Raw genomic sequence first — 26,634 nt, forward strand, 5'->3', positions numbered from 1 at the left:
AAATTAAAATGAAATATGCAAAGTGTTGATTTGCTTGCTTGCCTTTTTGTTGCTGTTCATTTCATGTTTGGAGTTTGGTTATTTGTTTCTTTGATTTGCGGCTGGGTCATGTTTTGGGGCCCCATTGGCTTTCAACTCACAAACCTGTTTCTTGAGGCAGCCAAGCGCTTGGAGAATAAACAGATGCCAGAACAGAGTGTTGTTTCCATGTTTGTTTGAGGTTTGTTTGAAAATTCAAGGGCTCTAGCTTTTGGCAAAATGCTTGTTCAAAAAAAAAGAAAGGAAGGGAGGGAGGGAGGGAGGGAGGGAGAGAGAGGAGAAAAGAAAAAGAAAGAAGGAAGGAAAGAAAGAAAGAAAGAAAGAAAGAAAGAAAGAAAGAAAGAAAGAAAGAAAGAAAGAAAGAAAGAAAAAGGCCACCATTCCTTAACTGGCCACTCTGGCACTTGTCCTTATTACTCATGTATTAATTAAAAGTCTGATTGCAGTATTGAAGTTTAACTCCTGACAATTTCAATCTATATTTCTCATTTACAGGAAAAATCTCAATGCATCCATTCTTGATGTTGGTAAGAATTTCAAATCAAGGCAAGTAAGCCAACAACAGTATCCTCACATGAGACTCCCTGTAGTTTCTATTAGTATTTGAAGACAGAATATAGGATTGGGATTTCCTTTGCATTGTTGATGAATCACGTGTCTCAACCCAATCTCATATTAGAATCTCAGACTCAGTCATGATTGTAGATTGCAGCATTCACTATGAATGTGTGTCCTCTGTGGAAGGACTCTCACCTTTGTGTCTGCAAGGGAGTAGTGCTCATAGTAAATAGTTAGGATCACTACTCTGTACGACATAATATCCAATTAATAGATCCAACTGAATATTGATGCCCACTCAACACAGATAACAGTGACAAAAGATCCTGGAAAATGCCCTTTATATCCCTACTGATTCCATATCTACAGATAAAAAATGCTATTAATGATGTTGCATGGAAAAGCACCCACAGAATCATTACAACACAATCATAGGTTCACTTCGAGCTTGATTTTAGCCTTAGACCTCTCAAAATTGTCATTCTCTTTGACAATTCTGGTTAGGTTTCTCTGGAGGAAGCTATAAATATGAGAAGCTTAGAATGACACCCATCATCACTGAGGGAAGTCAAGGAACAATCAAAAGAAGGAATTGGGTGTGCGTCAAGGGTTATAGATGAACATACACAATAATTTTAGAGAAAATTACAAAAGAATTTCCTTACATTTCATATCTCTAAATTAGCAATAATATCAGAGGAATTGCACCAGTAGAAACATTATTAATGGCATTAAGGCATATCAGAACAAAGTTTACAAAGACCCTTGGATACTTTGCTCAGGTGACTCTTCTTAACCCCCAGAGTTTAAATTGTCTGATGCTCTGAATAAAGCTGGCTATTGCATGAGACTAGTTTACCTAATTATTGACTTCATTATACCAGACCCTACTTCCTCTAGAGTCATAACCACATCAGCAGTGAGTACGTATTGACATGCTTAAGCAAAGTACATGAATATTTATTCTACAAAAGTGTTCTTATGATATGGACTATACCGTGCCCTTATTATTATGATGCCAGCAGTTGCAACAATATTGTTTCAGGAATTGTTTCTTTATAAATCTAAAAATACTGCAAACTTTATTTTTAAATGGAGATAGGGTGTGGTGATATTTTATTTGTATGATAATAAAATTTGCCTGGAGATCAGAGGTCATAGCCAGCCATAAACAGAACTCAGGTGGTGGTAGCACATGCCCTTAATCTGAACACACAGAGACTCTGCCTGCCATCCTGTAGGCTTCAGCTACCCTATGACGGGTTCATGGCATGTGGACTTGATCTGCAGCATGGCTGCGGATTCCGGCCATAGTACACAGAGGTGTCTCCAAGCCATAAAATGCGGTGCTTTGTAGATTTGGACTTTGCTAGTACATACAAAAAATAACACATGAAAGATTTCTTCACTACACACTGCTTCTGATAGGTCATGGTACATTTGGCTTCCAGACCTAGAGATGGCAGTAGATGTACCACCATACCACCACCCTGTTGGAAAACTGAGGTGGGCAGAGCCAGCAGCCAAAGCTTCCATTTCTGTTCTAGTAATGATGCAATTTAAAGCAATAGATTCACAATAAGACAGATTCAGATGGAACAAGACTTTAAATGGTGTATAGTGTGTGTAAAAATGTACATGTCGGCTTGGAAGAGAGAAGAAAATGAATATAGACAGTTACATAAAGAAATAGTTTTTTTAAAAAAATAAAGTCTTACCCTGCTCAGCTGAAACCCATCTGGGAGAGGATTCAGATGCCTACAGTTTGAAGTCTAAAGAAACAAAATCAGCTGAGGAGTTGACAAATGAACCTGGGAACACAGAAGAAGGCGCTACCCAGCCACTAAACCAGATCACCAGAATCATAAGTATATAATTCACCAACTGAAATCAGCTGTCCCTGAAGAAACAGCCCAATAGCACCAATTTAACCAAGAACCCCTACTAAACCAAGACTAAAAATTAGAACAAGAGAGGCACTCTCAGACACAGACACCACCTGCACCGCACAGAGGAAGAGATGAGTAGACGCCAGTGCAAAAATACAGGCAATAACATAAAGACCTATATGGCAACATCAGAACCTAGTGATTCTACACTTGCAAGACCTAAACATACCATGACAGAAGAAACAGAAGAAATCAACCCTAAAAATGACTTTAAGAAGATGATAGAGGCCCTTAAAGAAGAAATAAAACATTTCCTCAATGAGGAAATAAAAACTTTCCTTAAAGAGGAAATGAAAAACTACCTTAAAGAGGAAATAAAAACTTTCCTTAAAGAGGAAATGAAAAACTCTCTTAAAGAGGAAATAAAAACTTCCCTTAAAGAGGAAATGAAAAACTCCTTTAAAGAGGAAATAAAAAACTCCCTTAAAGAAATGGAAGAAAAAATGAACAAAAAATGGGAAGAAATCAAATCAAACCAAGAAAAAGCAATTAAACAGATGAAAGAAACATTCCAAGATCTGAAAAATGAATTTGAGACAATAAAGAAAACACATGCTGAGGGAATGCTGGAAATAGAAATCCTGACAAAACGAACAGGAACTACAGAAACAAGCATAACCAACCGATTGCAAGAGATGGAACAGAGAACCTCTGATACTGAAGACACGATAGAGAAAATAGATTCGTCAGTCAAAGAAAACACTAAAGACAAAAAAGTCGTAACACAAAACGTCCAGGAAATTTGGGACACCATGAAAAGACCAAACCTAAGAATAATAGGGATAGAAGAAGGAGAAGAATACCAACTCAAAGGCACAGAAAATATATTCAACAAAATCATAGAAGAAAACTTTCCTAACCTAAAGAAAGAAATACCTATGAAGATACAAGAAGCTTACAGAACACCGAATAGGCTGGATCAAAAAAAAAAAGTCCCCTCGCCACATAATAATCAAAACACTAAACACACAGAACAAAGAAAAAATATTAAGAGCCGCAAAGGAAAAAGACCAAGTAACATATAAAGGTAAACCCATCAGAATAACACCAGACTACTCAATAGAGACTATGAAAGCTAGAAGATCATGGACAAATTTCATGCAGACACTAAGAGACCACGGATGCCAACCCAGACTGTTATACCCAGCAAAACTCTTAATCACCATAGGCGGAATAAACAAAATATTCCAGGATAAAACCAGATTTAATCAATACTTGTCTACAAACCCAGCCCTACAGAAAGTACTAGAAGGGAAAATTCAACCCAAAGAAGCTAAACACATCCATGAAAAATCAAGCAATAGATAATCCCACACCAACATACACCACAGAAGGACAACACAACACAACCACAAAAAATAACAGGAATTAACAATCACTGGTCATTAATATCCATCAATATCAACGGTCTCAACTCACCTATAAAAAGACATAGGCTAACAGAATGGATAAGAAAACAGAACCCATCCATCTGCTGCATACAAGAAACACACCTTAACTTCAAAGATAGACACTACCTCCGAGCAAAGGGCTGGGAAAAGGCTTTCCAAGCAAATGGACCTAAGAAACAAGCTGGTGTAGCTATCCTAATATCTAGAGAAAAAGGATGTTTCAAAAGAGAAGAAGTCTTGTGGCAATGCCTCAGTGGTCCAGGTAACTACCAGAACTCGGAAATCCGCGACGGAGACTAAGGCAGCAGAGATCTAGAGTGGAGTGCTGAGTTCTGGCAAACAGCTGCATCTTTCTTCCAGTAAGTACCTGAACAGGGCTGATGTGAATTATGTACAGTCCAGATTTTAAGAATCATACTCTCTCAGGGATCTCCACAAACTAGTGGGTGTCCTCCCTCACTGCCCCTGTGAGACAGTCTCTGTACGGGAGAGGCCTCACGTGACTTTGTCTCTGGTGTTCCTCTGGGGACATCTGTGTGAGAAACTGTATGCTCCAGAACCAGCTCTCGTGTCCTTTGGCCAATGCCGGAGTGTGAAATAGTCCAACGTGGGAAACAAAAGATGATCCCAATCGGGAATCGTGACATTTTTTTTTTTTTTTGGATGATGGTCATGTTCTGTTTTGAAATAACCTCTGTGTATTTCATTTATTTTCTTTTACCTGGCGATCTCTGAGCAGGCTTCAGATTTTGACAGTTGATGAAAGATACCACAAGCATTAATGTGTGGTTGAAATTCTGAGTGAAGTTTTAGTTAAAGTTGGTTGAACTTGGGATTGACTGGGAGGCCAAAGATTTAAAAAGCAAAAGATTCTCTCAAGACACAAGTTGTGTGATAATAGTGTGTTTTGTGTGTGTGAATGAGAATTTGTAAATGTTGAATTCTAGGCTTCAACAATCATTGTCAGTGCAGATCAAGCTGCAAGTATTTTTTCAAATATCTTAAGTTATATTTTCTTTTTCAGAGCTGCTTCTTATTTGGGGCTCCTTTTTTTTTTTTTATTGAGGCGTAATTCATAAAAGGGTATATTGTTTTGATGAGACTTTTTACAACTGTGACTGGATGTCTTTCTTTAGTCTTCCAAGAAGGGCCATTTTACTTTTTTAGAGTTACTTTTTAAAGTCATGAGGTCAACAACTTGGACTACTATGCATGTAAGTGCTAATGCAAATTAAAACCCAAGTTGACCTCCAGCAGCAATTCATTCTATGTTGATAGTGAGAGAACACTTTGCCTGTTAGGATACTGTTACTCGTGGACTGAAATGCTGAAGAAACCCCTCCCCCTATTTTGTTTTTTGCAAAAATCAAGGTATATTCTAGAGTTTCCTGGTTGACCTCAACAGATAAACTGAGATGATAGTCTTAGTTCAGAAATGATCTGAATGTAGATTTACAGTCTACGTGTACAGCTGGCTAAGTGAGATCGCTTTCACAGTTCTGCATGTATCCCATCGGCTCCCCATTAGTCACTGAACTCTTAAAACTGGTATTGTAACATTATCACAATGTTTTGCGCCAATTTTATAAACTTTACAGTGCAATATGTGTTCCTTTTCTGAGACAAACCAAAGGTATATTTCTCAAAGTTCTGCTGCTAACAGCAGCGTTGATGGAGGATTTTTTATACATTTGTAATAGATAGAAATAAACCAGAAAGAAAGAAGAAAAAAAAGTGGTGGAGGAAAAGGTGAACATTGCAAGAATACTCAAAAGGGCTGAGAGTCGCAAACGCCAAGAATGGCTTTGCATAGTAAATGGAATAGAACAGCTCTGAACTATAGCTTACTTTTCCTGGTTTGGTCTGACAGAATGATTGAATGCTTTTGTACAAAAATCAGAGCCTTAAAAACAAGGATTTAGTGAGATTGTAAAATGGTGTGCCACTTTGGCAAAACAGTTTGGTGGTTGGTCAAAATGCAAAACATTGTTACTCTGTTACTCAACAATTCTACCCTTAGGAATAAATCCTCAAACTACTGAAAATGTGCACCTATGAAACATGTACATGAAAGTTTACAGCAGTGTGTTGCTAATAGTAAAAAAGTTAAAACAACTCAAATAGCTATTGAATACTGGAGAGAAATAAAATGTGGCTTATTCATACAATAGAATATTATTAAGACATAAAAATGAATGAGAAACTGACAGATTAAATGACTTTGGTGAACCTTCATAATTTCATTTGTAGATCTTTCCATTTCTAATTTATAAATACATTTGGGGTTATAAATTATAAATGTACTGCCTCCTGTCAACATTGTATACTTCTATTTGATGATTTCTGTGTCAAACATTATATGGAAATGTTTCCAAGTATTTTCTGTATTAACTGTGAATGAATAGAACAAAATAAATTGCCTGTGATGGAAAAAAAAATAAAGTCTTTAAAGAGATGGTAAAGGTACTACAAAAATAAGCCATGTAAAGATGGATATTACACAGAGAATCGGATTATGTTGTATTTGATATTTTAAACTGCAAGAAGACATTGATGGTAAAGGCTGCTAAATTAAGCCAATATACATATTTTAAAGGTAACTTGACTTCCAAATTTGGATCTAAGGATATGTTGCTTTGGAAAGGAGGGTCTGCTTTTGTTTCCACAGGAAACAAGAGGCTATGGATTTGTTCTAGATTAAGATACATCAGATTTGACAAGCCAAGGCCCCCTGAAAGGTCTCTAATGACACCATGGCCAAGATGATCCAACATCCAAAAACAGCTTCAAGGTTACTGGCTCAGAAATACAGTGTCACAGACCACTCCAGTCAGGAGTTGACCATAATTCTTAATTTTCTCAGGATCCCCATAAGAATATAGCGCCCTTTATCAGCATGAAGTAGCCTAGAAAACTTTGCCCACATTCCCAAAAAAAAATGGATTGTGGATATTTGGCTTTGTTTAAGTTATTGGTTACAAATTGTTATTGGTCATATTCAATATCTTTCTAAGGAAAAAAGGGAGATATGATATAAATATGATAGCATGAAAGGACAGATTATTGAATCTACTTTTAAAGAGCAGCTTGTTTAAAAATGTTTTACATTGCTATGGATTTTAGTTTATTGATACAAATTTAGAGTTAATTTTGTTATACTGTATGTATATTTCTACTCTCATTTAAAGTATTATGTTTATATATACTATAACTCATTTAAATTGTAATGGATAATTAAGAAATACAGAGTAATAATTAGTCTTCTATGATAGTCAAACTTATAGTTATGTTAACTTTTCTAGGTATACATACATATAATTCAGTTAGGTAGGCAATCTTCAAAACTTCAAAGACCTATAGAATATGGCATTTAAAATGTTTTAAAAACTTAGACTACTTCTGCTCCTGGAAGCACCTATTTACTTCAAAGAGAAAAATGGGCATTGAATATAGTCCATATGGAGTTTATCTTCCTGGCAAAAATAGCCATTTGGGCAAGAAGCTGTTCTTGCCTAGACTGCTTGACAAAATGTTGTATCGACTGGATATGCAGGACCCATAGAAAGGTGACCGCTGATCTTTGCAAGGCAAGATGGTCCTTCAGGTTCCTGCTTCACAGAAGAAACTGCTAGACCTTCTACAAGACTCATGAAAAAATGACTGAGAGACTAGGCCTATATTCCTAAGATGGATGCCCAAATGTTACATAGGAACTTTGGATGACTGTCCAGGCAGCCAGCTGTCTCTGTCATTCTAGATTTTTTGGAAGTTGCTTACAGTGCTCTTTCTATTTACTTAGGTAATATTATATCCTTCTGAAATCATTGATGTAGTTGAAGACTAGATAGTTACAATTATGGTTTTCCTTGGTTATAATAAAAGATAAATTAGATATAATATTTAGACTCATAAATATAGAATAGATAAAATATTTTCTTTAATTTTACAAAATACAAATAGACTAGACATTGTAACTGTAATTCTTGCTTGATATATGTAATTATACTCGGTTAAAGTTAAAACCTTCCTTTTGTTTAGAAAGAAAAGGGCAAGTGCTGTGGGATGTCTTTTTGTATGCTGTGAAAACATGTTGCTCTGATTGGTTGATAAATAAAGATGTTTGTCCAATGGTGAGGCAGAATAGGGTTAGGTGGGACATTCTAACTAGAGAGGAAGAAAGAGAAAGGCAAAACAGAGGAGAGTCTACCAGCTGCCACCATGAGAAACAAGATGTAAAGATACCAGTAATAAACAAGCCATGTGGCAAAGTATAAATTTATAGAAATGGGTTAATTTAAGATTTTAAGATCTAGCTAGTGAAAAGACTGAGCTATGGCCATGCAGTTATAAATAATATTAAGCCTCTGTGTGTTCATTTGGGTCTGAGCAGCTACAGGACTGTGAGGATTTGGGAGCCGGGTAGACACAGGAAAACTTTCAGCTATAATAGGGTGGACAAAACATCTTTGGTTTAAAAAGATATTTTCTGATAGATTCTAGTCATTGAAGACTCAGTTTCCTTCCATTTTTGGTAGCATTGTTAAATATTCTGAGTTATAGGGAATCCATAGCACTACTTTTTTGTCAAACTGACTAAGCTAAGTGCTAAGAACTTTAGTATTCATTAGTTGCACAACCAAGCCCATCATGGGATGTTTTGGGAAATTACCTTATACTTAAGACTGTGAATACTTAGTCTCACTGAGGAGGGATCAATCTTTATTTTTCTCTAGCTTTATATTTAGTGACGTTGTAAAAGCATAGAAGGTGCTTATTTGTAGTGAAATCTTTTTTGTGTTAATGCACTCTCTTACCATGCTCGCCCCCATCTTGAAGAAACTGATTCAACAGAATAATAGATGGCAATTGAACACATGTGTACAGATTCAGAAAGGTAGAACTAGATTGAGAGTCTAGGACAATGTACTTCATGTTACTATATGTATTCTTAACTTTATCTGTAGATGATCATGTTTCCCATATAGTCAGGATTCAAATATCTATGAATAAATGACTAGAAATGGGAGAAAAAGATTCACTGCCTGTTTTAGGGATATGCTAGCAATGTGTCCATTTCTAATCTTCAAATGTTTGTAGAGACTGTAAAGAGGAAATGGCTGGGGAGGGGAATCCTGAAAAATAGTACTGACAGTAGGACATCTGAAAAAGGAAGTAGAAAAAATTGTGAGAATAGCAAAATTTCAATGGTAAAGAGGACAGAAATTTGGGGGAAATGTGGAGAAGGACTACACAAAACTAAAGATTATACAGAAACCATATGGAAATCTGCTAGTCTAAAAGCTAATTTTGAAAGAAAAACATAAAACCTCAAAGGGCCAGTAGACAGTTTATCAGGTTAAGGCACTCACTGCCAAGCCTGATGGGCTTAGTTTGATTCCTAAGACTCAGACACTGGAAAGAGAGTTTCAACTCTGGTAGGTTTTCCCATGATCTTCACATGTGTCCACACATGAGCATGCATACACACAATAAGTACACAAATTTAATGTCAAGAACACTCATACAACAACTTTTTACTTTTTTAAATAGAGATGTTATGCTTATTTAGATAATGCTGATCTCAGAAGCCACGGTGATCAAACAAAAATTCCAGTGTCAGATATGGGACAGGTTCCTATGATTTGTTGGTCAGGAAGCCCATAAGCCCTCAAGATACCATATGCCATTGCAATTGATCTTAATGGCCCAACTAGAACAGAAGACGGTATTTCTAGAGTCACCACAGAGTGTGGTTATCAGGCAGAAGAAAATCAAGCAGGAATTGATTGAAATCTCCACTACTTTGGCTAGCTTTCATATTGGCACACAGTGCTACACTGGCCTAGGTGGAAAAATCAGGGCTTTTATCTAACAATTGAACTTCCATGTTACAACACTAATACACAGGGAAAATGCACCCAGTGGTGTAATAGTGGTGGAGCTGTTAGAGAGGTAATCACCCTCCTTGTGACTGAATTTCAAGCCTGTTGTACAGAGGAGAAAAAAAAAGACCTGTCACTGTAAACCTCATCAAAAGCCCATTACAAAGGAGGTCTTATAGCCTACAGAGGAAACTACTTCTATTGTTTCACTAAATGTTCAAGATTTCAAATGACCTTCCAGATATGTATGATTATACCCATGTATTATAAGCCTTGCTCCCAGCATTCATCTAAGAGCTTGTTTTTACAGCAATTACAATAAATACAGTAAATGCAAAGACTCATGTCTGTTTGATGTACTGAGAGTAAATGACTATTGAGTACTTGGTCCTCAAAAGGGCATCTATATCCTTCCCTCTGGGACTCAAGGAACACAGCAGAATAAGGGAAAAAAGAAGATAAGAGCTGGATGGTGGGGAGAAGGGTCATAAAACACTCTCCTTCTGAACATGCCATGCCTGTTGCATTCATGATCTCACAGGAGCTTGGTCTGCCTACACTGGATCTTACTTTCAATCAGGATGAGGAATGACCCATGCAACTCTGCCCTTCATGGGGGAAAACTGCTGACTGTCCATGGATACTGGGGGAGGGAAGGACATTGCCATCAGTGGTTGGGCCACGAGTGAGTCACCCAACTCCAGAAGATAGCTCCACACCCAGGCTCACTCAATGATTGCCCTGGTTAAATACAGTGGTTCTGGATAATAATAAATTCAGTGGTTCTGGTTAAATATTAAATACAGTGGGATTCTCTCTCTTTCTCTCTCTCTCTCTTCCTCTCTCTCTCTCTCTCTCTCTCTCTCTCTCTCTCTCTCACTCACTCTCTCTCTTTCTCTCTCTCTCACACACTACATTCTTTCTCATACACCACACACACACACACACACACACACACACACACACACACACACACACACCAAGACAAGAATATGGGAGGAAAATTTGCAAGTGGAAGGGAAGTAAATAGGGAACTAGATAAAAAGATAGAAAACATGGAGGAGTAAGTATTTATCAGAATATACATTACATATGTGCATGAAATTATATAAAAAAAAACTTTCAGGCACTGAACTCCCAGCTACCAATGTAGAAAAAATAATTTGTATATAGAAATGTGCTTGTGTGTGTCTGTGTGTGTGCATGTGTATATAAAAATATTCACAACAGGTTAATTTTAACCATACAAAGCTATAAGTAGCCTGTTCTCTATCAATAGTAACTAAATAAGTTAACTATGGCAATGCACACAATAGAATATGACTAAAAACCACAAAGAATTATTTGCAGACACTATGAATGAACCTTTATATAACAACTTTGTTTAAAACACTACAATAAAAGTATATATAACTTATAATCCAATTTATATAAAACAAGGAAGACAAAAACTAACATAGTAATATTAGTTGTTGATCACCAATAGCTATTGAGAAGTAATATGGCCAACAGCAAAGATTATGAAGAGCCATGGAGGAGAAATCTTCTGTGATGATAAATGTACATGTGTTCAGATATTTAAGTATAGGTAGGTATAGATATAAATATACGTGTAAATATATAGTAATTATGATGACTTTGTCAATTGTAACCCAATAAAATACTTTCCAAAGTGAAATGTGACCAAAAAGAAATAATAGGTGTTCTTTGTATTTTAAGTGATTAAAAACTAAACTAGAAACACTATGTGGGGAAAATGTTATTCATTTGTTCATTAGAAAGTACAGGACACTCAGTACTAATAGGACTTAGTTTTCAAAACTCAACTCATGGAAAAATATTCAAATTAGGTCAGGCCTTCTTCCTGAGTGAGAGGACTGGATTCAGATTTTAGGAAGGACCTGACATCTGGCTGGAATTTACAGAACAGAACAGCAAGGATAGAGTTATGCATGAGAGAACAGAGTGCTATGTTAGAGGGAAGAAGTCCTTCATTGGAGATTTTCAAGAAACAGGTCAATCCTAATATTCCAATCCCTCCTCAGTTCAGCAATGATTAAGAAATAGTCAATGGAACGATATACAGAAGGCACAGATGGTCCCTTGTAGCTAGGGTTTTCTCCAGTCCTGCCTGGCCCACGGCTAGGACAAATATCTCTCACCTGCCAGTCCCACAGCTGCTCAAACCCAACCAAGAAAACACAAAGAGACTTATATTACTTATAAACTGTATGGCCATGGCAGGCTTCTTGCTAACTATTCTTTTATCTTAAATCAACACATTTCTAATAATCTATAAGTTGCCACATGGCTCGTGGCTTACCAGTATCTTAACATCTTCTCATGGAGGTGACTGGCAGTGTCTCTCTGCCTCAGCCTTCCTGTTCCCAGAATTCTCCTCTCTCCTTGTTCCACCTGTACTTCCTGCCTGGCTACTGGCCAATCAGCATTTTATTTATACAGAATAATATCCACAGCAATCCCTCTCTATGTCAATGTCCTTGATTCAACTCTTAATTTACAGAAGAGTTTCAACTGGCTTGGAACAATTAAGAGTGCTATTCTGACTCCTATGAGAATCCTCTCTCTCTCTCTCTCTCTCTCTCTCTCTCTCTCTCTCTCTCTCTCTCTCTCTCTCTCTGTGTGTGTGTGTGTGTGTGTGTGTGTGTGTCTGCCTCTCTGTCACTGCCTGTGTATATGAGAGAGAGAGAGATTCTCTGTGTGTGTGTGTGTGTGTCTGTCTGTCTGTCAGGTTGAGAATTCTGATATTTAATGATAATGGTATGTTTTAAGATGTAGAACCAAAAGTATTAAATCAACTTCACCTTACATAGTGAATGAAAGTTTCATACATTGTGTTCCTATGGACTAAAGTCAATAAACAGATAGAGAACAAAATGCCTGTGTTCTAATCTGAAACTAAATTTAAGTTAGGGATATCATCATATCTGCTCTATCTGCTTTTTTAACTAACTACCATGACAAAGAAGAACCAGCCTACTAGAAGGGATGAAGGTTGTCTGGTCAGGCAGGACATATATACAAACAAGTCCTGGCTTGAATATTTGTAGCAAATCACCGAGGATCTCTGCTGTTATTGGACTGGTGCCCCAAAACAAAAACAACATTTAGCTTGATATATGTTCCTTTTGAAAGTTGGGGCAGACAGGTATTTATATGTGGCTCAGTTGTTATAGTGCCTGGCTAGTGTATTTGTACTCAAGAACCATACAAAAATTTATGGCATACATCTATTATCCCAGAACTCAGAAAGTAAAGGAAGTTTGACCACAAAATCAAGGTTATCATTTAATACAAAGCAGTTGTGAAGCCAGCCTGGTATACATGGAAACCTTTCACTAGATGATAGATAGACAGATAGGTAAGTAGGCAGTTAGGTAGATATCTAGATACATAGATAGATACATAGACAGACAGATACATGCATACATACATACATACATACATACATACATACATATGCTGTGGGATGTCTTTCTGTACACTGTGAATATGTGTTGCTGTAATTGGTTGATGAATAAAACTGTTTTAGCCAATGGCCAGGCAGAATAAGGTTAGGTGATACAATTAAATTAAGATGGGGATGAAGAAGGGCAGAGATGGGGCAGATGCCATCCAGCTGCCAAGGAAGCAGGATGTGTAGAAAAATAGGTTAACAAGTCACGAACCACATGTCAAGGCATAGATAAGAAATATGAGTTAATTTAATTGTAAGTGCTAGCTAGTAATAAGCCTGAGCTGTTGACCAAGGATTTATGACTAATAAAAGTCTCTGAATGAATAATCAGGTACTGGCAGGCAGGAGAGAACCATCTGGTTACATAGATTTCTTTATGGTGAGTGCTAATGTGGTCAAAAGATTAACACATTATGAATAAGGCCTTGGGGATCTGTGAGAGAAGCTCCAGGGAAAAGAGGAGAGGACCTTTTACCTCAAGTATATTTTTTTCCTTGGATTGTTCTTGGACATGATTTCATACTTGCTGCAACAGATACTTAAATTCAATTTATAAGATATGTTATTTTTTGTTGCATGATAGAACATAGCTATAGAACCCAATCTTGTAAAAGGATATTCCTAGCGCTCTCCTCAGGGTATCCTGAATCTGGATATGGCCTTTTGGTGTACTTTTGTGCTTTCCCAGGTATAATCTATAGTACATGTTAAAACTGACCTGTCCTGGGAGAGTTCTAGGAAACAGTTACTCTGCTTAAATTTAATACATGATCACTGGTGTCTATTTCCTTGTTTTTCCTGATCATGTATTTCTGAATTCAAACAACCTTCTTGGATCATTGTATTGATTGTTACAGTTGTGTATAAAGTACATTGAAATTGAAATAATATGTTTCTGTTAACATTATAGACAGTAGTCTAATTGATTCCCTAAGTTCTTCAAATTCCAGGTCTTGAAGACAGATCTGCATAGGTCAATGAAGGTTGACAGTAAGTGTAAGGAAGCGTGTTATAGAAACGAAAGAACTACAAGGTCAAACCATTCACCCTTCCGTCCTGGCACTATCAAATATTTGCAAATCATGTGAATGCCAAATACCTTTATTTCTTCAAGTTGCCTGTCATACAGTTTTTCCGGTTGAATAACCACAGAATTAAGTGATCCAGACAAATAATTAATGTTTACATGTTTCAATACAGAGTTTCAGTTGAAGGTTGGATAAACATGCTCTAGTAATGTTGTTACTAATCCGCTTAAATCCACTAATCACAAATCCACTTAAATTCTACTGGGAAATAAAAAGAAAGTCTAACCCATTATCACATCTGAAATGTCCAATGTTTATGGAAGTAGAAAGGACCTCTGAGTTGGGACTGGTGACTCATGCCTATAAACCCAGAAGTTGAGAAGCTAGGATAAGAGCATTCCTTGAGTTTGAGAACAACCACGGGTATATGAATATGTTCCATGAAAGCCTGGGCCTGTCTGAGAAAAAATAAGAAAAAGAAAAAGAAAGAAGAGAACACAGGAAGGGGGGCAAATAGCAGGGCATGGTGACAGGGAGAGAGAAGAAAAAGAAAATAAAAGACAAAAGAAAATTTAGGTCAACAACATTTGCATCTAAGAATTAAAGACAATTGGTCAACAGACATGGAGGATTTCTTTGCAGACCTTTTGTGCATAGCTTGTTAAAAGATCAGAGAGTCTATAGCTTTGAGCAATAGTCAAAGGTTATGAGACTAGACAAAACAGGATAAGCATGAACTCCACTTATGAACCCAGAATATTAAGGCAAATTAAATATATAAATACATCAAATAGCCAGGCGGTGGTGGCTTTTAATCTCAGCACTCAGGAGGCAGAGCCAGGTGGATCTCCATTAGTTCAAAGCCAGCATGGTCTAAAGAGCAAGATCCAGGACAGGCACCAAAACTACACACAGAAACCCTGTCTCAAAAAAAAAAAATACATTCGATAAACAAAGAATTGAAGTTTTCTGGGCTTCTGCCTGAATCTATCAGCAGAGACTGGTGGGTTTTGGTTTACTTATGATTCTCTGTACTCAATAAACTAGGTAAGAACTTCTAATATCATTCTGCAGAGTTTTGGGGGAGCCAGTTATTCTTCAAGAATCTGGAGTTTTCTCAGTCACACATCCTAAACTTTGAGCATAAATAAAAAGATAATTAGAAAAATATTTCTTAAATTTTAGGTCTTTTAAAGATAGAAACAGATTTATGTGGCACTGAATATAGATATCCTTAGATAATTAAAATCCTAAATATGGCAGAATATGTCTAATCAACACTACTTTTAGACATACTTGACATAAAATTTCTCAAAATGATCAATAATGATGTGTAGTGTTGACTGTGAGTGATATTCAAGTAATGGGTTATTTAATCTGTTTTTATTGCCATAAAAATATCTGATGTTTGTTAATTTATCATGTTAATATTTTACTGAGATGGCTCAGCAGTTTAAAGTGTATACTACTCTTGCAGAGGACCCATGTTCAGTTCCCAAAATCCACATTAGGTAGTTCCCATCTTCCGGCTAACTCCAGGTCCAGGTGATTCAACCACTTGGGTTGGCCTCCTTGGGCACTTGTAGCCATATGCAGAAATACACACCATAACACATAAATATACACAATGAAAATAAATATAAGCCTAAAAAATTATTTATCTCATAGTTTTAAAGATTAACACTCCAAGATGATTATTGTGTGGAGCCTTGCCTGGATGCCTTTTCACTGCATCATAATACAGAAGGGGATGTGTTTAATATATAGTGAGCACTTGAGCCACACGACAAAAGAGAAGAAAGAGGCCAGAGAAGGAAAGGCTCATTCTTTCATAAACACCTACTCCACTGAGTAAAAATATCTACCCATGGATGGACAATGTAATTCCTTTCCAAGTGTATACCTTCATAGGCCAATCAGCTTTTAGTAGGCCTAATACTTAAGGATCACTAATGTTCAATACCAAAGGTTCTGGCAATCACAGTCAACCTACACCACTATGTAAAATACAGAAGTATATCATATGAGGCCAAGACCACAAAGTCTAATGAGATCTCCAAAGCTTATATACGCACATATATATATACTTTCAAGCACACACACACACACACACACACACAAACACACATACACACACACAAACACATATACCACAATTTGTATCTAAATAAGATCAAATACAGAACTTATATCAAACAGTTCTATACAAAATCTATTATTTTTTATTTAAAGTGACTTAATTTATTAATTGATTTTAAAAGTACCTGGGATAATAAGCTTTTCATTAAGCAGATTAGTCACATTATGTCCATGGTCTTGAAGAATTTGTGACACATGGTTTATCACCACATAGTGGCTTCCACCTAGAAATAAAACATAAGTTCATTTTTGTGAAGACTAATGAAAAGAATTCTGCTTACCATAAATAGCTGACATAAAGAAATCCAAAAGTAAGTGTAAAGACACAGAAAGCCTCATAATGAATAAATGGAAACCAGAACTTCCATGCCCTTAATTACATTTTAGATGATATCCAGGATGTGAACCCAGAGCTCTGACTACCAAAGATAGGAAGGTAATGCCTGAAAAGATGGCTCAGTAGTTAAAAGCAGTTACTGCTCTCATATAGGACTCAGGTTCCATTCCAAGCACTCACATGATACCTCACAACCACCTGAAACTCTAGTTCTAGGATTTCTAACACCTTCTTCTGGCCTCCCTGGTCATTTCATGCACATGATGCACTTATATATTTTATGTGTAGGCAAAGGACTCATAATCACAAACTTAAAAATAAAATATTTTAAAAATCTGAAGGTTCTTATATTTTTGGTTGTGAGCCTAGCCTTTAATGGCTGAGCCATCTCTCCAGGAATGGGGGGTGCCCTGGGGGGAAGGGGAGGGGGCAGGAAGGGAGAGAACAAGGGAATCTGTGGCTATTATGTAGAACTGAATAGTATTTTAAAATAAAATTTAAAAAAAAAATCTAAAGGTTCTTGATTAACGAGCTACTCTGCTTGGACAATAGACAGTCTTTATCCTTGATCCATGTACATTTTCCACTGTGTCTTCTCATAACTACATTAATCATTCTGCCTCCTCTTCTAAAATGATCCCTGAGCCTCAGGTGCAGAAGTTGCTTCATCCAGTCATTTTGTTCAATAAATTACCAGAAATGGAAAATACATCACAATAAGATGGCTGATATTTTTTCAGTGAAAGAAATTTCATGGGGAGAGATGCTTATTGAGCCCTTAAGAAATTTCTCTTCTTGGACCTGAGTTTCTACCATTTTGAATAAAGCCATTAAGGGTCATCATGAGGTCTCAACAACTCTGGGTGCTCATGAAGAACATCATATGCATGAGGAACTGGGGCAACAAATTCTTCAACAATCCTAGGATCTTCAGGAAAGGTACAAGTATCAATAGAAGGATTTTTACTTGGGCTAATGACTCACAAATAAAGACCCAGAAACTTATTATCTAAGTAATAATGCTAGTCCCTAGCTTAGGCTTGTCCCACTAGCTCTTATAATTTAAATTAATCCATTTATATTAATCTACATTTTACCTTGTGGCTTTTTATCTTTCTTCCATTCTGTATGTCTGATTTCCCCCAATCTTCTTGCCATCTCTTCTGTGCCTTGATTGTGTTCCCCATTTCCTCTCTAGGTCTGGAAATCCTGCCTTTACCTCTTGCCTAGTTATTGACAATTTAGCTCTTTATTAATCCTATCACAGCGATATGTCTTTACACAGTGTATAAATATTACACAAGTATCATCAAACAATAGTTTCTCTGTGGCTACGATTTCTTTAGAACAATAGTTTGAGTCCAGAGCTGAAGCAGAGAATGATAAATTAAGAAGAGAAATGGAATTTTTACAACAAAAGCTGGGAGATCAAAGTGATTGGGAGAACTCAGAGCACCATGATTAAAATAGGGCAGAGCAGGAAAAGGTCAGGAAAGTTGAATCTATACATTGTGTGAATCACTCTTTTCATTCACATTTGTGTAGTCTGAAATAACACAACACAGATAAAAGCCTACTACACCCTGATTTTCCTGTTCTTGTTCTTATTAGACTTAGAAGGGGTGCCCAGTGAATCAGCCATTCTAATGAGTACTCACAAGAAAGAGCTCATCCTGAAGAAAATCTGAGAATTTCAAACTGCACAAACTGAGCCAGTGAGCCCAGGAAAAAAAGTGAAGTTTCAAGAATTGGGTCTTCACCTTCATTACATTAAAAATACCAGCACAAAAGCAGATGGATGAAACAACTTCTGCACCTGAGGCTCAGGGATCATTTCAGAAGAGGGGACAGAATGATTAAGAATCAGAAGAACATGGAGTTTGCTGTGAGATTGTGTCTCCTAAGAATATCAGAATATTTACTCATGAAGTCTCACCAGCAAGACATGAACCAAATAAGAACAACATAAAAATGCTAAAGTTGATGTAGGAAAGCACAGATCCTTCAACCCTTCACACACACACAGCAAAAACAAACACAAATACAGAGTCAACTAAGAAATGGTGAAAATAGGAGAACCAGTATTACCTAGTGAAGACCACAGTAATTGTTTATCCAATACAAAATTGACATTGTGTTGATATATTTGATAAAACTGTGACACTCCAAGACTGTTAACAAAATTAACATTAAATCAGTGGGCTACCAAGTGAGTTACAGGAAAGGCGCAAAGCTACACAGAGAAACCAACCCTGTCTCGAAAAAAACAAACAAAAAAAATGGTATGCAAAATTAGATTAAATTATAAAATAAAAAATATTAAATATGGCATAGAGGAAATGTAAAATCACCAAGAATATATCTATACTGATAAACTTTAAAAGCACAGTTTTATGAATTAATTGCTAATATTTTCTTTTAATAAATATAACTTTATTGTAAAAAAAAAAAGAAAATGTATATGAATTCATTATGGGACATTATAAATGTGAGTTGTAGCCTTGCCAGATGCAGCCCAGTCCCTTTATCCATCTGAGGAGACTGTTATTCTAGGGTTTAGGAGTACATCTAAATTCTAGTGCCCAGTTCTGTGTAATGACTACTTCTACAGCAGCTGAAAGAAAACTCCTGCTTTACATAATTATCATCTGCCAGGCAGAGGTGGCACACACCTTTAATCCTAGCACTCAGGAGGCCGAGGCAGGTGGATCTCTATAAGTTTGAGGCCAGGTGGTCTACAGAGAGAGTTATGAGACAGCCAGGACAACATAAAGAAGCTCTCTCAAAAGAAAAGAAAAAGAAAAAAAGCACAAAACAAAAAGACCGCAAAGGGGGAGAGCAGGAGAGTTTGCTCTGTGTTTAAAGTACTGGATCTTCTTCCAGAGGACCCAGGTTCAATTCCAGGCACTGTCAAGGGGGCTCCTAGTCACATGTAACTCCAATTCCAGAAGATCTGATGCCTTCTCAGGAACCCCACAGTGCCTGGGCACATAAGTAGCAAACAGACAGACATGCAGGTAAAAATACTTCTACAATAAGCACAAATAGGAATATATTTTTATCATCATCTTGCTGAGATAGTGAGTAGTAGTGAAGAGGACCAGATACAGCTAACTTACTGTTCATTGTTGAATCCATAATGTCAATAGCTTTGCTCTAAAGTAGCATTAGAAGCCAATGATGAAATGCTTATAGACGAGCATTCCCTTATGACAATGACAGCTAAAGGAGGTAGAGTTTGAGATAGATACACAAATTGTAGGCACAAAAGGGTTAGTGACAAGATATCTTAATTTGCAAAAGCTCCTTAGTAATGATACAGAGTAAGCTCAGATGTCAGAAGTCAGTAAGAGCAGAATCATAGTCCCTTCAGAATGTTTTTCCTTATAATAAACAAAAAAATCTAACTAAGCCATCCAGCTTCATTTGCTTTTGGTTAACTTTTAAAAATCATTAATTTTAGAGGTCCTAAAGTACAACATGTGAGTTATTTGCTGACAGTTTGGCATTGGGTAATATCTATTATGAGTGTATTGTGTTCACACATTACAAATTAAGTGTCTATGTTGTTTTTTGCAGAAGCTTGAAGGTTACCTATGTTAAAATCTTGACTCTTTACCAGAAACACTAGGTATCCAAATTAGGATTAAAATAACATAATGCATTCATCAATTCTGCTTTCTTATTCTGTCTGTGTCCTTTCCTGTCCTAATCCTTGGGAAATCCTATTCAGCTATGAATGCAAACAGGTTAAAAATTGTAAAAAAAAAAAAAAAGGGTTTTCACAAAGCCTATATATGGGTTTGATGTTGTTTGTTGCCTTTGGTACTAGTATGTATTTCCCCTACCCAACCCTGACTTTTATCAGTGATTCATGCATATAAAGCCCTACCCAATTATTATGAGCCTCAGTCCAAAAAATGGAGCATGGATATTTGTGGTGTTCAGAGTAACTTAGAAGTACCTACAATAAGATGACACCCTAATGACATGCAAACTTCAGAGACTGTGTGCTTATTCAGAAGAACAAGAAATACTTTTGGAAACAAAAATATTTATGGACATAGCCAAACCCCTGAAAATCAATAAAGGCTCATTGCTCCCTTTTTTGGAAGAATAGACTAATCACTTTGACTAATATGCCTCCCATCTACTCACAATCTAAACTGCTAGTAGAGAAGCCTTTCTTGTCTTCCTTACAATACACTACTCAGTCTTCCGCTACTGTTTCCACATCAGATGCTATTTCCATCTACTATTTACCCCCACTCTTTGGTAGAATCACTTCTGAGCACCATATTTTACAATGCATCCTTCCTCCCCCAGGTTTGATCTAAGCCTAGTTTGAAAATCTCTTGCATGGTCTGTCCAGTGCATGCTGTTTGCATGAGACATGTTAACCCAGGTATACTGATCTCATAAGACTCTAATTTGCCAACAAACACTCACCAACTGTAGATATAGTCAGGATTTTTGCAGCATCCAAGAGAAGAACCTCAAGGAGAAATAAGCTCACTAGAATCCCAATCCGATGCTCAGCCATCTGTAAATCAAGTGGAGCACAGGCACAGGATGCACAGCTTGAGAACTGTGTGCCACTAAGGGACCCTGTGAGCCTCTGTCACAAAGCACTGGCTGTGCCCTTGAAATGAGGTAAAATGAGATCTTACTCTGCTCTTCCAAATGTCTTCTTGCACTTTGCCTTGTCTCTGCTGGTCTCTTTCCATTGGACATTCTGTTTCACCCTCCTTCACCAGAGTTGATAGAGGAACGGGTGCTGAGTTAATATTTACCTTGTCCTCTAGCCAAAATATCCTCTTTACTGCCTCTAACTCTCTAAATTGTAAATCAAGGAACCCTGTGGAATCCTGTCAATGACAGCATCTTGAAGTGACATGTAGCATGAACCTTTTATAGGCCCATTCCCCCCTAACTTACAAGACTCTGCCTCCCCTGTCATTTGTCATTTGTATCCTATTGCCATATCTATAACCCATTATGCCAGGTGCCAGTATTAAAATCTCCGATAGTGTCAATGTAAGCTAATGATTCAGGAAAACACCTAAGATTATTGCTTAAGATCTCATGAACACAAACTCATGAACATGTGTTAGTGGCCTAAGTGCAGAACTTTACCCCCAAAATAAAATACGTACCTTTCTTTACTTCTTACTCTGTGGCTTGTTGTGTAGCTGGGAGGCTGGACCATAGAGTCCTCTACTCCTTCTCCTTTCACTTCCTGTTCTTTTTTCCCAGATTTCTCCTCCTATTTAATCTCTCAGTCTGCCAGTCCTATCTATACTTTCTCTTGCCTTGCTTTTGGTCATTCAACTCTTTATTGTACAAATCAGATGTTTTAGACAGGTAAAGTAACACAGCTTCACAGAGTTAAGCAAATGCAACATATCCTTGCATCATTAAGCAAGTGTTCCACAGCATAAACAAATGTAACACATCTTTAACTAATATTCCATAACATTTCCCCCTTTTGGCCTAAGCAAAAATGAAAAGATTTGCCAGGCTGTGGTGGCGCATGCCTGTAATCCCAACACCTGGCAGACAGAGGCAAGCAGATCTCTGTGAGTTCAAGGCCAGCCTGGTCTACAAAGTGAGTTCCAGGAAAGGCACAAAACTACACAGAGAAACTCTGTCTTGAAAAACAAACAAAAAAAAGTAAATAAAAATGAAAAGTTTTAACTTAACATAGTAAAATTATACACAACCAAACAGTTATTAAGTAAGAATTACATTTACAATATTCAGTCCATGAGTATTTTACAATTTAAAGAAAATATTACATTGTCTATCTTATTTTAGTGATTCTAAAGTTTTATAGCTAGTTTGTTTTAGCATAACTGAAGAAAAACTGTAACTATTTAGTCTTTAACACCAAAGACCCCAGAATAAAGGATGACCTAAGAGCAGAGACAACTGGCTTTTTGGACAGTCACCTAAAATTCCTCTGTATTATTGGGGCATGCACCTTCAGCCCAGGCCTACAATATCTGACAGACTTTTCAGTGAATCAGGAAATTTGAAGGACTCTCCTGCCTTGTATTGGCAATGTTCATCAGTTGCTTTCCTCTGAATCCTGCAGAATATCTAACAGACTCCTCTGTGAAGTGACAATTTTGAAAGACTGTCCAGCCTTGTTTTGACAAAGTTCAGCAGTGACTTTCCTGTGAGTGTTACATGTGCAGTCTGTCAACACTCAAGGCAAAAGCAGTTTCTTGCCCAAATGGTTAGTCTTACCACATTGAAAATAAACTCCACCTGGAATTTCTCTGATGCCTATCATCCCTTTATGAAGTAAATTAGTGCTTCCAGGATCAGATTATGTCTTATTGTCATGAAAATCTTAGGTTATTAAACTTCTTAAATGCTATATTCTGTAGGTCTTTGAAGTATTTGAAAACCATCTATCTGTCTAAAATATACCTGTTTAATCATGAAAACATACCAGATGTGACTACATGTTTGATTATTATAAATTAACTACTAAACTCATCTCTTAATTATACGTTGCATTTTTAAATGAGCTACATAAGCACTATACACCAAACATGAGTAGAAGCTTATACACAATGTAACAAAAATAATTGTAAATTTATATCAATTTGTCAAAACCCATTCCAATGCATAACATATGAGATTTTTTTTTTTTTTTTTTTTTTTGGTTTTTCGAGACAGGGTTTCTTTGTGTAGCTTTGCGCCTTTCCTGGAACTCACTTGGTAGACCAGGCTGGCCTCGAACTCACAGAGATCCGCCTGCCTCTGCCTCCTGAGTGCTGGGAATAAAGGCGTGCGCCACCACCGCCCGGCTAACATATGAGATTGAGAGTTGTCTTTTTACCCTATATTTCTATATTCCTGTAAATGTTACAAAATAGACATAACTCACCAAATAACAAGAGACTACCTACCCCATCTTTTGGGAATGTAGGCATCATGTACTCCAGACTGCTTCCTGTTGTCTGTAGGTAAAGGCATCTTTAGGATTCCCTGAGAAAACATGAGGTGACAGCCAAGTCATGGGAAGACTAGCTGTTTCCTTTATTGATATATATCACCTGTCAAGATTCAGGAGGTCTTCACCAAACAAACATGATCCACATCAACTCAGAAGGAACATACAGACTCTCATTTCCTATGGAAACAAAAGCAAAACCTCTTCTCCAATGTAACGTATTTTTGACATTATTTTAAAGTTAAGATAACCCCAAAGTATTTAGGTGGCTCAATTTGTCAGTCCAGTTCACATGTTCATGTCTGATAGCAGCTGTTATTTACTCCTCAGCATTCAAAAAATTCAAAATCAACACAATACTATACAGGATCCAGATTCCCTGTGTATTTTGCATCACTATGTGTCTTTTTCTTTTACATTATTTATACTCTCTCTTTAAATAATTTATTTCTTTCTATGACTGGTAATAGCCTTTTTTCTTTTTTCTTAAACTTTCATGCATTGTAAAACACAGTGGAACCTATTTAGAGGTTTTTTTTTTCCTTGTGTGAACCTGCTTTACTGCATATCTCTAGTCTTTTTTGAAATGTGAACAAACTTTAAACTGCTAAGTGGAAGGACCTATGCTAATGCTTTGGTGGCTGGCTTTACCCCACGTCCTTGGTCATGAAAGCCAACCCTAAAATTTAAGACCCAGTCAGACTGCCTAATCAGAGGTACTTCAACTCCCAAACTATGGAATGTTGGTGCCCTGCACTTTGGCAGACATATTTACTTGGCTTTTGGTTTCTATTTAGTGAGAAATAGACTGTTTCAGTGCTGTGCAACAAGACAGAGTTTCTTAATGGAGTAGTATTTATTTTGGTTTTTGTCGGTTTTTTTTTTTCTGGTTTCCTCAGGCTATAGGAATATTTAAGACCCACAGTGAATGCCAAAATATACTTGTTTGTTTTTACACTTTTTCCTCTTTTTTCCTTGGGGGCTGGAGGCCCACTATCCAGCACCCAAAGAATTACACGGCATCTTATTCTTACTTATAAATGAATGGCTCTAGCTTGGCTTGTTTCTAGACAAATTTTCTTAACTGAAATTATCCAGACTATCTTTTGCTTCCAGGCTTTTAACTTTCTATATACATTCCTTTACTTCTTACTCTGTGGCTTGCTCTTTAGCTAGGTGACTGGACTCTGGAGTCCTCTTCTCTTTCTCCATTTGCACCCCAATCTCTCTTCACAGATTTCCCCTCTTATTTATTCTCTCTGCATGCCAGCCCTACCTATTCTTTCTCCTGCCTAGCTATTGATCATTCAGATCTTTTTTAGACAAACCAGGTGTTTTAGACAGGCAAATTAAAACAGCTTTACAGAGTTAAACAAATGCAACATAATAGAATGCAACAAATATTTACATCATTAAACAAATTTTCCACAGCATAAAAACATGTAACACATCTACAACTAATATTCCAGAACAACAGAATAATTAAGATTGAAGCCTACAGTTCTGAATAAACATCATAAAACAGAATGGAAATATTGCACAATCCTCCCAAGAACAAGTTGGAGGTGCCATCAAATTCTGCCCACTTGTAAATCAACCCAAGAAGAGGACCATACAGCCCTATACTGTCATCTTCACATTCTAGTCTAACATTAAACAGTTTTCTGAAGTTTCCCAGTGTAGCCACAAAACAGATGCTGTGGAATAATCCTTTTGTACAGTGTAAAGATGTATCTTTGCCAAGGCACCTCTTGTTGCTTTATATAAAAGAGCTGACTGACCAATAGTTGTGCACAAAGAGTGTGAGTGAGAGAGCAAGACTAGGAGGATTTTGGGAAGAAGAAGGTTGTACTGTCAGGGTTACCAGCCAGACACAAAAGAAGCAAGAGATAAACAGACCATGCTAGAAGGTACCACCATGTGGCAGAGAATAAGTAAATGAGAAATTTGGATTAATTTAAGTTGTAAGAGCTAGTTAGTAACAAGTATAACCTATTGCCCGAGCATTTATAATTAATGTGCCTCTGTGTAGTTAATTTGGGAAATGGCTGGTAGGACAGTAAAGTCCACCTACAAAGAAGAGAATCTACTTCAGCACTTTCCAAGCATGTAGAAGAATACAGCCTTGAATTCTGCTGTGTAGTATTGTATTTTGTGTCTACAAGTCTTTATCTATGTCCAAATTTAAACATTACATGCTGTGGGATGTTTTATATGGTAAATATGTTAATAAATAAAACACTGATTGGCTAATAGCTTGACAGGAAGTATAGGCAGGACTAACAGAGAAGAGAATTAAGGGAACAGTGCTGTGGGATGTTCTGTATGTCCTGTGGGAGCCCGTTCTCAGGTTCCTCATGGCTTTACCCAGCAGGTCCACATAGAGGATGATTAGGACCACGGGCCTGAGTGCAGGTGTCTGAGATGGTCTGCACTTGGCCGTGCTGTGGGATGTCAAGTTGCTCTGATTGGTCAATAAATAAAACCTGATTGGCCGCGGCTAGGCAGGAAGTATAGGTGGGACTAACAGAGAGGAGAAATAAAAGAACAGGAAGGCAGAAAGACTCACTGCAAGCCTCCACCCTGACAAGCAGCATGAAAAGATGCCAGTAAGCCATGAGCTGTGTGGCAGGGTATGGATTTGTAGAAATGGATTAATTTAAGCTATAAGAACAGTTAGCAAGAAGCCTGCCATGGCCATACAGTTTATAAAGCAATGTAAGTCTCTGTGTTTACTTGGTTGGGTTGAGCGGCTGTGGGACTGGCGGGTGACAAGAATTTGTCCTGACTGTGGGCAAGGCAGGAAAACTGTAGCTACAGAACAGGAAGGGGCCCAGACTTCCCTTCAGGACCAGAGGTGAGTGTC

At 37.2% G+C, this 26,634-nt stretch overlaps 1 protein-coding gene across 3 annotated transcripts in view; it reads right to left on the reverse strand.

Annotated features, from left to right (window-relative positions):
• Window positions 1-21,464, reverse strand: part of LOC143268650 (UDP-glucuronosyltransferase 3A2-like) — a 48,038-nt gene extending 26,574 nt beyond the window's left edge. The window contains exons 1-2 of one of the 3 annotated variants that reach the window (XM_076551781.1): window positions 21,251-21,464; window positions 16,590-16,688 (exon numbers count right to left, since the gene is read on the reverse strand). In XM_076551781.1, the coding sequence (XP_076407896.1) occupies window positions 16,590-16,688; window positions 21,251-21,344 (193 nt within the window). In that variant the 5' untranslated portion in view covers window positions 21,345-21,464. Of the gene's footprint in view, window positions 1-16,589; window positions 16,689-21,250 lie in introns of those variants that run through there. The other 2 variants (XM_076551782.1, XM_076551783.1) reach the window with 2 other exon arrangements.
• Between the last annotated feature and the right edge of the window lie 5,170 nt (window positions 21,465-26,634).

The sequence above is a fragment of the Peromyscus maniculatus genome, chromosome 15, assembly GCF_049852395.1.
Source record: "Peromyscus maniculatus bairdii isolate BWxNUB_F1_BW_parent chromosome 15, HU_Pman_BW_mat_3.1, whole genome shotgun sequence".
Taxonomy (NCBI): Eukaryota; Metazoa; Chordata; class Mammalia; order Rodentia; family Cricetidae; genus Peromyscus; species Peromyscus maniculatus.